This window comes from Molossus molossus, unplaced genomic scaffold (genome assembly GCF_014108415.1).
Source record: "Molossus molossus isolate mMolMol1 unplaced genomic scaffold, mMolMol1.p scaffold_m16_p_15, whole genome shotgun sequence".
NCBI classification, from domain to species: Eukaryota; Metazoa; Chordata; class Mammalia; order Chiroptera; family Molossidae; genus Molossus; species Molossus molossus.
The window spans coordinates 31,096,858-31,109,373 of NW_023425350.1; the positions used below are offsets into that span (position 1 = coordinate 31,096,858).

Here is a 12,516-nt window from a genome sequence, read left to right on the forward strand (position 1 = left end):
TATAAAAAACTGAGAGGATAAAGAGCTTTTGTAACCTCACAAAGAAAAGTCAGAAGAAGACAAAGAAAATTAGGGAAATAAAAAGTTGAGAGAGGCTTGCACTTAAAAAAAAACAACTTGATATTCTTAAATATGAGAGGTTCATATTTTCTACAAAAACTGGAAATATCAGGAGGAACAATTTAAAGTATATGACTGACTAACCACTATGCTGTACACCTGAAACTAATACAAAATATTAAACGTAAACTGTAACTGACAAAAAATTTTTAATTTTAAAAATATATCTGCTTGATAGTATGTTACAGTTCCAACCATAAAAAAATTAAAAGTTTTAACAGTCTATATTCAAATAATAATACAAAGCCCAAAAGCCATACAAAAAAGTACAGATAAATCTGAGAAAATAAAATTTTAAATTCTATACAAAATAAAGCTTGAATTATAAACATAAAATAGAAAATATTATTTGCATAATTTGCAATAATTATACTAGGTCAATCATTAATATATAAAAATATTTACAAATCATTATGAACAAGATGAAAACCTCCAAAAGAAAACAAAGAATGAGCAAAGGACACAAACAATCCACTTACACATACACAAAGAAATCCAGACATGGCCAATGAACATATAAAAATATATCTGACATCATTAATAATATCAAGTATATGATACATGCTACATAAACACTTTATATATACATATTAACTCATTTTACCTTCAAGATAATTCAATAAGGTAGGTACTATTATTATACCATTTTATGGATGATAAAACTGAAATATACAGAGAGGTTAAGTAATTTGTCCAAGGTCACATAATAGCTAATAAGCAGTGCTGCTGAGATTTCAGCTATGCAATTAAAACAAAGAATGACAGAGCAAAGCAGCACAGTATTAGTACCCAATGCCCCAGGGAAACAAAGGAAGACACTGTAAATGAGAGTATAAATTGGCACAGTCATTTCGAAAGACAACATGGTAATATATTTCAAAAGCTCTAAAAATACGGAGCTTTAAAATTAATGATCAAACAAGCTATAATCCATACAATTCAAGACAGTGGTTATAGAAAAAAGCACACAAGGAGACTAAACGCTAGAAACAAGGCTGTTCATTTTACTCTTCTTCCAACTATATATAGGTTCTGTATGCTTTGGTACATTTTGATATATTTCACAATAAAAAATGCTTTATTTTCTTCCCTTTATCTGAACTTTCATATGTGCTAGTGATATAAATGTTTTTAAGCAACAGAATCCTGAATTAGCCAACATACTGAGAACGGGGGGAAATGTAGTGCGGAAATAATCTAAGTAATAGATCGGGTTTGGCTGTCAAGCAGTTTTCGGTGTAGGAGCAGTGCTAAGGTGCCTCTTCAAACCTGTACTCTACCTCTTCAAACGTATTATAAGAAATAAAAATACGCGCAAACCCTAAGCGCAAGGACATTCACTATACCTTTGTTGAGAATGGTGAAAATTTTAAAAATCCAGCTGTTGAACAACAAAAAATGACTAAAATATAAGAGTATACAACAGGCATACTTCATCTTCTTGTGCATCGCTGATATTACATCATTTACAAAGTGAAGGTTTGCGGTAACACTGACTCAAGGAAGTCTACTGGCCTCATTTTTTCAACAGCATTTCTCATTTTCTGTTTTTGTGTCATGCATTGGTAATTGTCCCAATATTTCAAACTTTTTCATTATTATTATATTTGTCATGGTAACCTGTGATGTTACTATTTCAATAGTTTAGGAATGCCACAAACTGTGCCCATGTAAGATGGCAAACTTAATCTATAAATAATGTGTGTTCTCACTGATCAACTGACTGGCCATTCCCCCATCTTTCTCCTTCTCTTTTGGCCTATTTCCCTCAGACACAATATTAAAATTAGGCTAATTAATAACCTGACAATGGTCTCTAAGTATTCAAGTGAAAGGAAGAGTCCTACATCTCTCACTTTAAATCCAAAGCTAGAAATGATTAAGCATAGTGATGACAGCATGTTGAAAGCTGAGACAGGCCAAAAGCTAGGCCTCTTGCTCAAAGAGTTAGCCAAGTTGTGAATACAAAAGAAGAGTTCTTGAAAGAAATTAAAGTTCTACTCCAGTGAGCATACAAATAATACAAAAGTGAAACAGCCTTATTCTGACATGAAGAAAGTTTTAGTGGTCTGAAGAGAAGATCAAACCAGCCACAACACTCCTTAAGCTAAAGCCTACGCCAGAGCATGGCGCTAACTCTATTCTATGAAGACCGAGAGAGGTAAGATAGCTGCAAAGAAACGTCTGAAGTTCGCAGAATTTGGTTCATGAGATTTATGGAAAGAAGCTGTCTTTATAATATAAACGTGCAAGGTGAAGCAGTAAGTGCTGATGCAGAAGCTGTAGTAAGTTTTCCAGAAGATCTTGCTAAGATAATTCATCAAGGTGGCATACACTTAACAGATTTTCAGTCTAGACAAGCGATTTTCAACCGATGTATCACGAGAATTTTTAAAACATATGATACCTACCTGACTATTTAGTCAGGAACGCTGACCTCTTTTATCTTAGGCCATCAAATTAAAAAATTACAACAGTAAACACAATAGCTGTCTGGTGGGAATGAATCAAAATTATACTTTTTTTGGTCAGCTCAGCAAAAAACATGAGACATTTTTTGGTGTTCCACAGAATTTTAGTAATTAGTTTATGTGTGCCATGAGATAAAAAAGGTTGAAAATTAATGTCTAGACAAAACAACCTTGTACTGTAAAAAGATGCCATCTAGGACTTTCATTGCTAGAGAGGAGAAGCCAAAACCTGGCTTCAAAGCTTCCAAGGACAGGCTGACTCTTTGGTTAGGGTGACTTTAAGTTGAAGCCAATGCTAATTAACCATTCTGAAAATTCTGGGGCCCTTAAGAATCATGTGAATCTACTTTGCCTGTGCTCTATAAATGGAACAAGTCCTGGATGACAGCACAACTGTTTACAACATGGCTTACTGAAAATGTTAAGCCCACTTTTATATGCACTAAGAAAAAAAATTTTGTGTGACTTGCTTTATTGCAGTATTTCCTTTATTGCGGTGGTCTGGAACCACACCTACAATATCTGCAAGGAGTGCCTGTACCTGTAGTAATTTTAAATGACTTTGTAAAGTTCATTTGATGTCATGGGAAGATGATAACAATAAAGGAAGGAAGCATGGGAAGGTTATAAAACAGGAACACTGTGAGCTCCTTTTCACAGTACACACATATGCATGAAAGAAAAAAAATCTAGAAATGTGCTCTAAAATATAAATAACATTTTAGGTATTAGTAAATCCTACCACACACACACACACAATTTTTTTTTTTTTTTTATCCTCACCTGAGGACATTTTTCCATTTTTTTGTTCAGGTAAAGTGGGAGGGAGAGAGAGGAAGAGAGAGAGAGAAACATTGACGTGAAAGGGACACATCAAGCGGCCACCACCCACTTGACCAACCAGGGCCAGGGACAAACCGAAACCAAGGTACATGCCCTTAGCGGGAACTGAACCCGGACAGCAGGCCGACCTTCTAACCGCTGAGCCAAACCGTCCAGGGCACTTATATATATTTTTTAATTGATCTACAATAATAAATAACATTAATATCTTTAAATAAATAATGTTTGTTTGTTTTCAGTTTTAAGGCAAAAGACTTTCGTTAACTTCACTATTAGGCAATTCTACAAATGAGTAAAACTTTTGATGTTCAAGTTATTCCCATTAATTTAGTTTGGAAAAGGTAGGCATGGCTATCTGAGGTCCAGAGGAAAAGTGAGAAAACAACGGCAAATGAAAGCAAAACTGCTCCAGATCTGGGGGCAAGAATGGAGAAATGGGTCATGCTAATCCAAAGCCAGGCAGAAGTTAACTGTATACCTAAAATGAAAGCTTGTGACAACGAGACAAATAAGAAAGAAACTTTGGAAATGCTTTTAATTTGTAACACTTACCTTGGCTCTCAGGTCTGAAGGCCAATGATTCATAGGCCTTAAAACTCTGGGAGAAGAAGGTTAAGTTATCCAGTCCTACTTAGTAGTCTTTAGGTAAACAGAGCCCTCACACAGTGTAAAGCCTGGAAAATCCCATGACACCAAGAAGGCCCTAACTTGCTGCTTCTGTGAGAGGTTTCAGGATACTAAAACTCAAATTTCTGCAAGAGACAGACACTCTACATGGTTCTGCAAAGCTCTTGTGAACAGCAAGAGGTACTTTGGGGGCAAACAAGATGTATATCTCTAAAAAAGAAGGGAGAAAACATCACAGAAGGATCCTAAGAAGTTCCTTTGCCTCACAGAGAAAACAAACATTCCTGACATCCTTACCAGTAAACAACATCCAGTGGTGCAAAGTAATTTTTCATTATCAGGTCAGCGAAGTAAGCTTCTGTTTCCCGGCAGGCAGTTCCATTTCCAATCACCACCGTGCTGCAGCTTCAAGGAAGAAACAGAAGGAGAAACTGGATGAGCTCAAGGTATGCTTCTAACTCAATCAGAAGATGTACAGAATGTACAAATACTACTGTACTCTCAAACATCCAAGCAACTTCTCCACTCTTTCAGAAGGAAGACAGGCATATGTAAAATAAAAATAAAAACACTGCCTCTTCACTTGGGATAGCAGGCAATGGAGAAATATTTTCCTGTCACACACCTCAAAAACAGTCAGCTTTCTTCCCATCTAGAAGGAACCAAATTCAGATGTGGTTAAGTGAATTCTAAGCCATGATAAAGACATTATGACTGAATTATGTGATATGTTGTCAAATAATTAATGAAGCTTCTGACTACTACCACATCTGTTCCTCAGATCCATGAAAAAGAAAAGAAAGAAAAAAGAAGGGAGGGAGGAACAAAATACAGGCCCAAACCGAAAAATTAAATGCTCACTTCGCTCACATTACCACCTTTGTTTGGCGAAGCTGGCAGAGGAAGGGAGGGGGATGTCTCTGGAGTCCCCAGATGTACAGTCTCCAGCAATCTGCCCAGCATTGTTTACATGGTTCCTTCCCTCTCACCAGAGCATTCCTCTTAATCCCTCCCTCCAAAGTAGGGGCTTCAAAGCTGTCTCTGATTGGCTAAGCCACTGAATACTCCCAAGGTTACTTATTTTCATACTTGAAATTCAGCAAAAGCCTCTTTATTTTCTCTGCCTCTTGGAAGCCTTGTCCACAATGCAAGTAAACCACATCAGTATGAAGTATCTGACCTTAGAAAAAAATAAAGAGAATAAGCTAATTTATAAGACATTACAAAACATAACATACCAATGATTTGATTAAGCCAGCTGAAACAGAAAAGGAAACTGGTCTGTCTTTTAAAATGAAGTCTGAATCATTCATATTCACTAAATCAGATTCTTCCCTAAGCACTATGAAGTTCTGGTACAAGGACTCTATTTGCTACACAAAACCATTACTAATGATTAATAATACTTAACATCAGTAATAGTAAAAGCTAACATTTACTAAACATTTACTATATATGACATGGGATATTTTTATTTCTTCTTTAGGTTGTAGATATGTGCATCTCTTTACCTTGTGGAATTTTTTTCAGCTGCATGTTTATGAATTGTGAGCTTTTATGTATGTTATATTTTAGCTGTACATCTATTTTAAAATGTTAGAGTAACTACCTAAAGAACAGAAATAATGATGAGCTAAGTGACCGATTTAGTAAAGTTAGAAAATTAACAATAGAATAATCTCAAAGAGAGTGAAAGATAAAAAATGACAAAGTTAAAAGCATAAATTAATAAAATAAAAATGTTAAACTATAACAGAGAAGATCAATGAAGTAAAATTAAAAATCACTTATCAAGAAAAACTTTTAGCAATACCAATCAAGAAAAAGAAAGAATAGACGATACAAATAATTATATTATAAATAAAAAGGAGATACAACTAGAGATTCAAAACAGATTTAAAAGATACAGAGAGACTATTATAAACAACTTAATGTTAATTTAGATCAAATAATGAAATGGATAAATTCTTGGAAAAGTTTTACTGAACATGTATATGTGTGCGTGTGTGTGTGCGTGCGTGCATGCATAAAATTTAAAAAAGAATCATCCTAGCCTGGCCAGTGTGGTTCAGTGGATTGAGCACTGTTCCACTGACTGAGAGATCCCTGTTCGATTCCCAATCAGGGCACATGCCCAGGTTGCGGGTTTGATCCCCAGTGGGGGGCATGCAGGAGGCAGCTGATCAATGTATCTCTCTCACATAGATGTTTCTATCTCTCTCCCTTCCTCTCTTTCTAAAAAAATCAATAAAAACATATTTTTTAAAAAAAGAATCATCCTATAAGCAACACAAACACAGGAAAAGATAAAAGCCATATGACAGTTCAATTGATGCAGAAAAAGCTGATAAAATATACTTTCTATTTATTGTAAATATGCATAGGATAAAAAGAGGAGGTCCAACAATAAATCTAAAAACCCATGACTCAATCCATAATAAAATAACCCCACAAAACCCAAAGGATGAGCAGGTGGGAACAATGCACTGACAACTACTAAGACCTACATGCATCAGTATTTCTGTGGAGCAAGCAGACAGTATCTCATAAATCTAAGATGGGAAGAATCCCAAAAATGTCAAAAGATACTTCCCTGGAAATTACAACAGGTCTGTTTTTTTGGAACAGGAGCTGAAACTTGTTTTGGGGGGGGGGGGGGGAGGGTTCTTTGCATACTCTAATTTATAGGTCAGTATAAAGGCTACCCAATAAGTTTAGAAAATATTGGAAACTGATCTCTATGAATTCTTCAAAGTATCCTTTTCGACACAAAACACCACACTTAGGAGAAACTGTTGTGAATCATATCCACATTGAGCAAAGTAAGGATATCATGGGGGGAAAAAATGTCTAGGTAAAAGGGAAGAAAGCAAGTAGGAAGCAGATACCAGTAAGTATAAGATTATCTCTATTTACATAGATAGAAGTTGTTTTCCCCGGTAATTTTAGAAAAATGTACAAGTGACATTTCTAGAGATGCATAGCTAGATCCATCCTAAAAGTTGAGGAACACTAATTTGATGTAACATTTATCAACAGAAACTCATATAGAATGATTATTTTTAAAACCAAGAAATAAGAAAGACTAGTATGATGTCCTCACCCACAAAACAGAAAAACTGTAACCAAATATATTAGAATAAAAAAAAGAATTACAGAAAATGAGAATAACATAAATCAGACTTAGAAAACCTCAGAAATGAGATAAGAGAACTCAGGAATGAATTAGATATTAAAGAAAACATTATTTCAGAACTGAAAATCTAAACCAAAAGAAGCACAAGCACAAATGAATGTAACAGTAAATGCCTTAAGAGATATAGAAGGTAAAAATAAAGAAAATTTAAAAGATCAAAAAAAGTTAAAAGGTAAAGAAGTTCAGCATAAAACTGTAACCTGTTTTTTAATAAGTATCAAATGGAAATCCCAAAATCTGAAAACATAGTAACTGAAATAAAAAACTCATGGAAGGATTAATAGCAGGTAAGACAGCAGAACAGAGGATTACCTAACTTAAACCTGATCAAGAGAAAATAAAACAAAAGAATGAAAAAGAGAAGAAAGAGGAAGTTGAAAGGTCTAATATACATGTAATTGGACTTCCAAAGGAGATGCAAGAATCTCTATAAACCCCAAGCAGAATTTATGCCAAAATTTAATATAATAATAATAACATAAGTAAACTTCTGACAACCATAAAGAGAAAATCTTTGCAACTAGAGGAAATAATAAGATTTTTGGCTGACTTTTCAAGAGAAACTGTAGCAGCAAAAATAAGTAAATAAATACAAAAAACAAAAACCCACATCAAATAATATATGGTAACAGATTTGACTATGGGTGGTGAGCACACAATGCAATATACAGATAATGTATCATAGAATTGTGCGCTTGAAACCTATATAATATTATTAATCAATATCACTCCCAACAAATTTAAGAAATTTAAAAATTTTAAATTATTTAACTGAAAAAACACCACGCAATAAAATGAAATGACGTCGTTCAAGTATGCCTATGTTAAGTTCTACACCCAGAAAAAATATCCTTCATAACTAAAGGGCAATCAGAAACTGTTTCAGACAAACAAACACTGAGATGATTTGTCACCAACTGACTCACACAGTGCTGCCTACGGTTTTAGGCAGAAAGACAATGATCTCAAATGAAAACAGAGAAACCTAGAATAAAGTGAAGAGTAATAGAAAGGGTAACTATATGAATAATAGAAAAAAATGTACTGGCCAGAACAATAAAATGTTTTGTGGTATTTAAAATGTATCTAGAATTAAAATGTATCACACAGGCGCCGCCATGGAGGAGTACTACGGCCACTGAGAAGAGGCTGACTTCCACGCGGATGAAGCCCACAACATTGTTAAAGAGTATACCGATGGGGTTTTGGGTAGTGAAGATTATAATCAGAACATCAACCAGTGGACCACAAGCATCATAAACAATCCTTAGCACCTCCGATTAAGTTGGGAAAAGCTTCTACATATACTGTGACCTGTGCAGTGGTCTAGAGGAGTGCGTGTGGCTTTCACACAGCCAACTCATGCTTTTGGGATGCCACATTTGATGGGACCTGTACTGCAAGAAGGGAGAACCAAACCATGAACTGTATCGTCAATGTTTTTGCCATAGCTATTGTCCTATGACAGATTAAAAATGTTTAGCTCAATCATTAACTTAAGAATTTGTCAGTGTATCCTTTTTAAAAAGAGTAAGTTACTTATTAACATGTCAGATGGTTAAGTGTGCAGTATGCTTCAAAGCTATCAACAAAAACTGAGTATTATAAGCAAGCAGTCTCGTAGTAAGTTGGCAAATTAGCTCATATTCTATATATACAGAATCTTTTTTTTTTTACAAAGTATGTTCTTTTTGCTATTGAAGTTATTACTAATACTTTTCTATTTTTAATTATGAGTCATATATAATCACACAAAAGAACATTTGGCGATAAAATATAAAAATCCCTAAACCCACCAGCTGTTATCTTGTGGTCTTACTTCCCTATTGTCTTTTCCTGTGTATCTAGTCTTACATTATTGTAATAATAATAATATATTTATAACTTTGTACTTTAAGAAGTTTTAATTCTACTCTTCATGGAATCATTTTAATAGGAAAAACTTAATGTCAACAAAAAATAAATACAGAAACATGGAATGACATGAAAATACAACCTTATATTTACACCAACTTTTCACTAATGTTATGTACCTGAGGAGACAGGGAAATCAATTCAGGTAATAAAATTCTCTTTCAACTTCAGAGAAGTTAACAGGGATGAATATATGAACAAAAAGCCTTGCAAGGATAAATCTGGAGAAAGTGATAATTAGCTAACACCTCTAACTCTGTATTTCTTCTTGATTGGACTTAGTAGAAAGGAACTGTTCTTTTTTTCTCTCAACTAATAGTGCAGTAGCAACTACTATTAACTTGTTTACATTTTCTGAGAATTGTTAAAACAGTTTTTAACATTTCAAAATCTTGGATTTACATTTGAGGGCAAGTTAAATCTGGTAACTGTGAGTTCCCCTGCTATACAAATGAGTTACAGTGTATGATGAAAACTATCTGACTAACAGCTGCCTTACAATTCACGCGGGCCGACACTCTAACCACTGAGCCAAACTGGCAAAGGCTCATAGTCATTACCTTTATATTACCTTACGCTGCTGGCTTTTGTGCCCTTGAAGCTTATAGTAGTGATCAAAATATCTGTGTAGTTAAGACTCATTTTGAATATTGTTATTGAAGCCTGATCTTAAATGAATAAAAATAAAAAATACCTCATGAACTTGCTTTCTGCTGTTTCTAGTTACAATATAATAAAGAGTATTTTCCTGTGCTGTAAAAATAAAACAAAATGTATCACACATAAATGTATCACAATGAACAGAAGAGATAGGGAGACAGAGTTGTTAAATTCTGAGCTGTTAATCTTCACTATCTCCATTGTGACATGGGGAAGAACATTAATGACAGTAATGTACTGAGGGTTCGGGTCAACAAATAAGATGAATATGAAGTTTGATTCTCTGGTCCCTATGTCCCTGAACATGAGAAAACCATTTTCTAAGACTTGGAAATTAACATTATTTTCAAGTCCTCATGAAATACATGAAGTGGAACGTATGACCAATCACATAACTCTTATATAGCAGCTGAAAAATATGCTTACTGGTAGGAGAAATTATAGCTAGTTTGCAGCCATGTTTGTAGCCAGGATCCACTCCCATCAAAGTGCGCCCTGGAACAGGGCTGGTTAAAAGGAGCTGACGAAGGTTCCGTCCAAACATCATTACTGATTCCTTCTCTGCATCTGATGTTAGTTTGGCTCTTTATATAGAAACAGAAAAAAAAAGAAAAGAGAATGTAATTTTTCATTCACCCAAATTTTCTTCCAGAAAGGAACAGGATTCATTTTATAGTTATTCCTCACAAGAGCAATTATTATAACAAAATTATTTGAGAGAAAACATCATTTACAAAATTAGTGAGTCTATTTTTGCTAACTGCAGTAATACAGTATCACAAATAACTTTGTGGTTATCAAACCTACCAAGTTCATCATACCTACACTCCTTCTCTTTCTGCTCTCCCTTGGGCACAATGTTTGTATGTAGAAATCTCTGTGTATATGAGAGACAGGGTGTATAAAAATTTGGACATATGAACACATAATCAGAATCATAAGTAGCCTCCTCCATCAATACTTAGTTTGACACCTTCTCCTATATATATCTCAGTATTATCTTCTCACTCTATTCCCTTCCCTACATCTACCCCTTTGTTATTCTCAGTGATTTGATATGACCACAGATACTACTACCAGTCTAGAACCATGGCTCATGTAAATAACTTCCCAATTTTATCCAAAGAAGTTATTAAAAATCTAATTTTAAAACTTGTTCTAGGATGGGGTAGGCAGAGAGTAACAAAAGAACTTATATGTATATATGCATAATTCTTGGACACACACCAATCCTTCGTGAAGTCCTTGGGTGGGGCGGCAACTGGATGAAGGAGACCAATGGGGAAAAATGGGGGACATCTGTTACACTCTCAACAACAAAGATAAATTTTAAAAAATAAAACAAATAATAAAATATTAAAAAAAACTTGTTCTAGGATAAAAAAAAAATATGTCTACAATGGACTTAAAGGCAACTGTAAACTAAGTTTTACACCATTCATCTACTTAATAAAACTTAATTTATTATCTCCTGAAATTCATGAGAATTTATAAAAAGTATGTCTTCTCTATTAGACCAGGTTTAAAAAATGCATGCTATTGGCCATAAGAAAATTGAGAGTTCAAAAGCAATTCAATCAATGGGAGGAAAAGAAGAAACATCTGTAACAAAAAAATTAAATTAAAAAACAAAAGCAATTCAAAGCACATTTCATATCAGTTTTGAGGTAGAATTATTTACATAACTGAAGGCACACAGCTAACTAATGTTTGCTTTTCTGGCTTAATTCAGTTCCCTAAGGCTTTTCTCTCATTTTCTCTAACTTTTCAGTCATTCTCCTGCATTGAGCCATGTAACATGAACAGTATCATTATAGATATTTCTAGATCTTCACTTTAACTTTATTTATCGAGCGTTTGTTGTCAGTCATATATAAGACACCATGATCAGCCTGAGAGATACAAGCTGGAAAGACAAGATCCTTATCCTGAGACCCTGTCTAGTGGAAGAAATGGAAAACTAAACATACAAGTATAAAACAATGATAAGTGCTACACTAATGGGAACACACAAAGGGACAGTAAAATTAGGAAGACTTTCTAAAAGAAAGTCTTCTCAGGTGGATCAGGAAGGATCAGCAGCAGAGTAAAACAAAGGTGGGGAGAGTAGACAGAAGACATGGAGAAAAGACCCCAGGCAATGGAAGCAGCTCTTGGCTCGTTACAGAACAGCAAGTAATTTCATGTGCTAAAGTAACAAGAAATACCAAGACATAGGCTGTAGAGGCACAAAGAAACCAGATCACAAAGGGTCTAGAACATTCATCTAAAGAGTTTGCTTATTTCCCTGGAGACAAAGAGGATCCACTAACAGCTTTTAAGTAGAAGAGTATGAAATAACTAGATGGGAATTCTAGGATGGCAATGTGGAATATGTATGGGAAAATATAAGACAGAGATGGACTGTGACCCTAGTATAACAATTCAGACAAAAGTGATGATGTCCTGAACTACCTATCCCCTAGTAACCATGGAGAGAAACAGGAGTCAAAATCCAAAATACAATAAAAGATGGTAAAATAGACAGCACTTGATAACTGATGCCTTGAAGAAAGAGGTAAGTGTGAAAAATGACACATGAATGAATGATCATGACTGTCACAGAAACAAGAAATGCAGAAGTGGACTCTGTATTATATGTAGGCAACTGAACAAAATGCCTGCAGAATAATACAATCTAAATGA

General features: G+C 34.5%; 1 protein-coding gene and 1 pseudogene across 2 annotated transcripts in view; one reads left to right on the top strand and one right to left on the bottom strand.

The window, feature by feature from the left end:
- SRBD1 (S1 RNA binding domain 1) overlaps window positions 1–12,516 on the bottom strand; it is a 195,398-nt gene that overhangs the window by 140,939 nt on the left and 41,943 nt on the right. For both annotated transcript variants that reach the window (XM_036262838.1, XM_036262839.1), the window contains 3 exons: window positions 10,258–10,415; window positions 5,151–5,241; window positions 4,359–4,466 (listed from right to left, as the gene is read on the bottom strand). In XM_036262838.1, the coding sequence (XP_036118731.1) occupies window positions 4,359–4,466; window positions 5,151–5,241; window positions 10,258–10,415 (357 nt within the window). The remainder of the gene's footprint in view (window positions 1–4,358; window positions 4,467–5,150; window positions 5,242–10,257; window positions 10,416–12,516) is intronic.
- LOC118630755 lies at window positions 8,376–8,722 on the top strand (annotated as a pseudogene).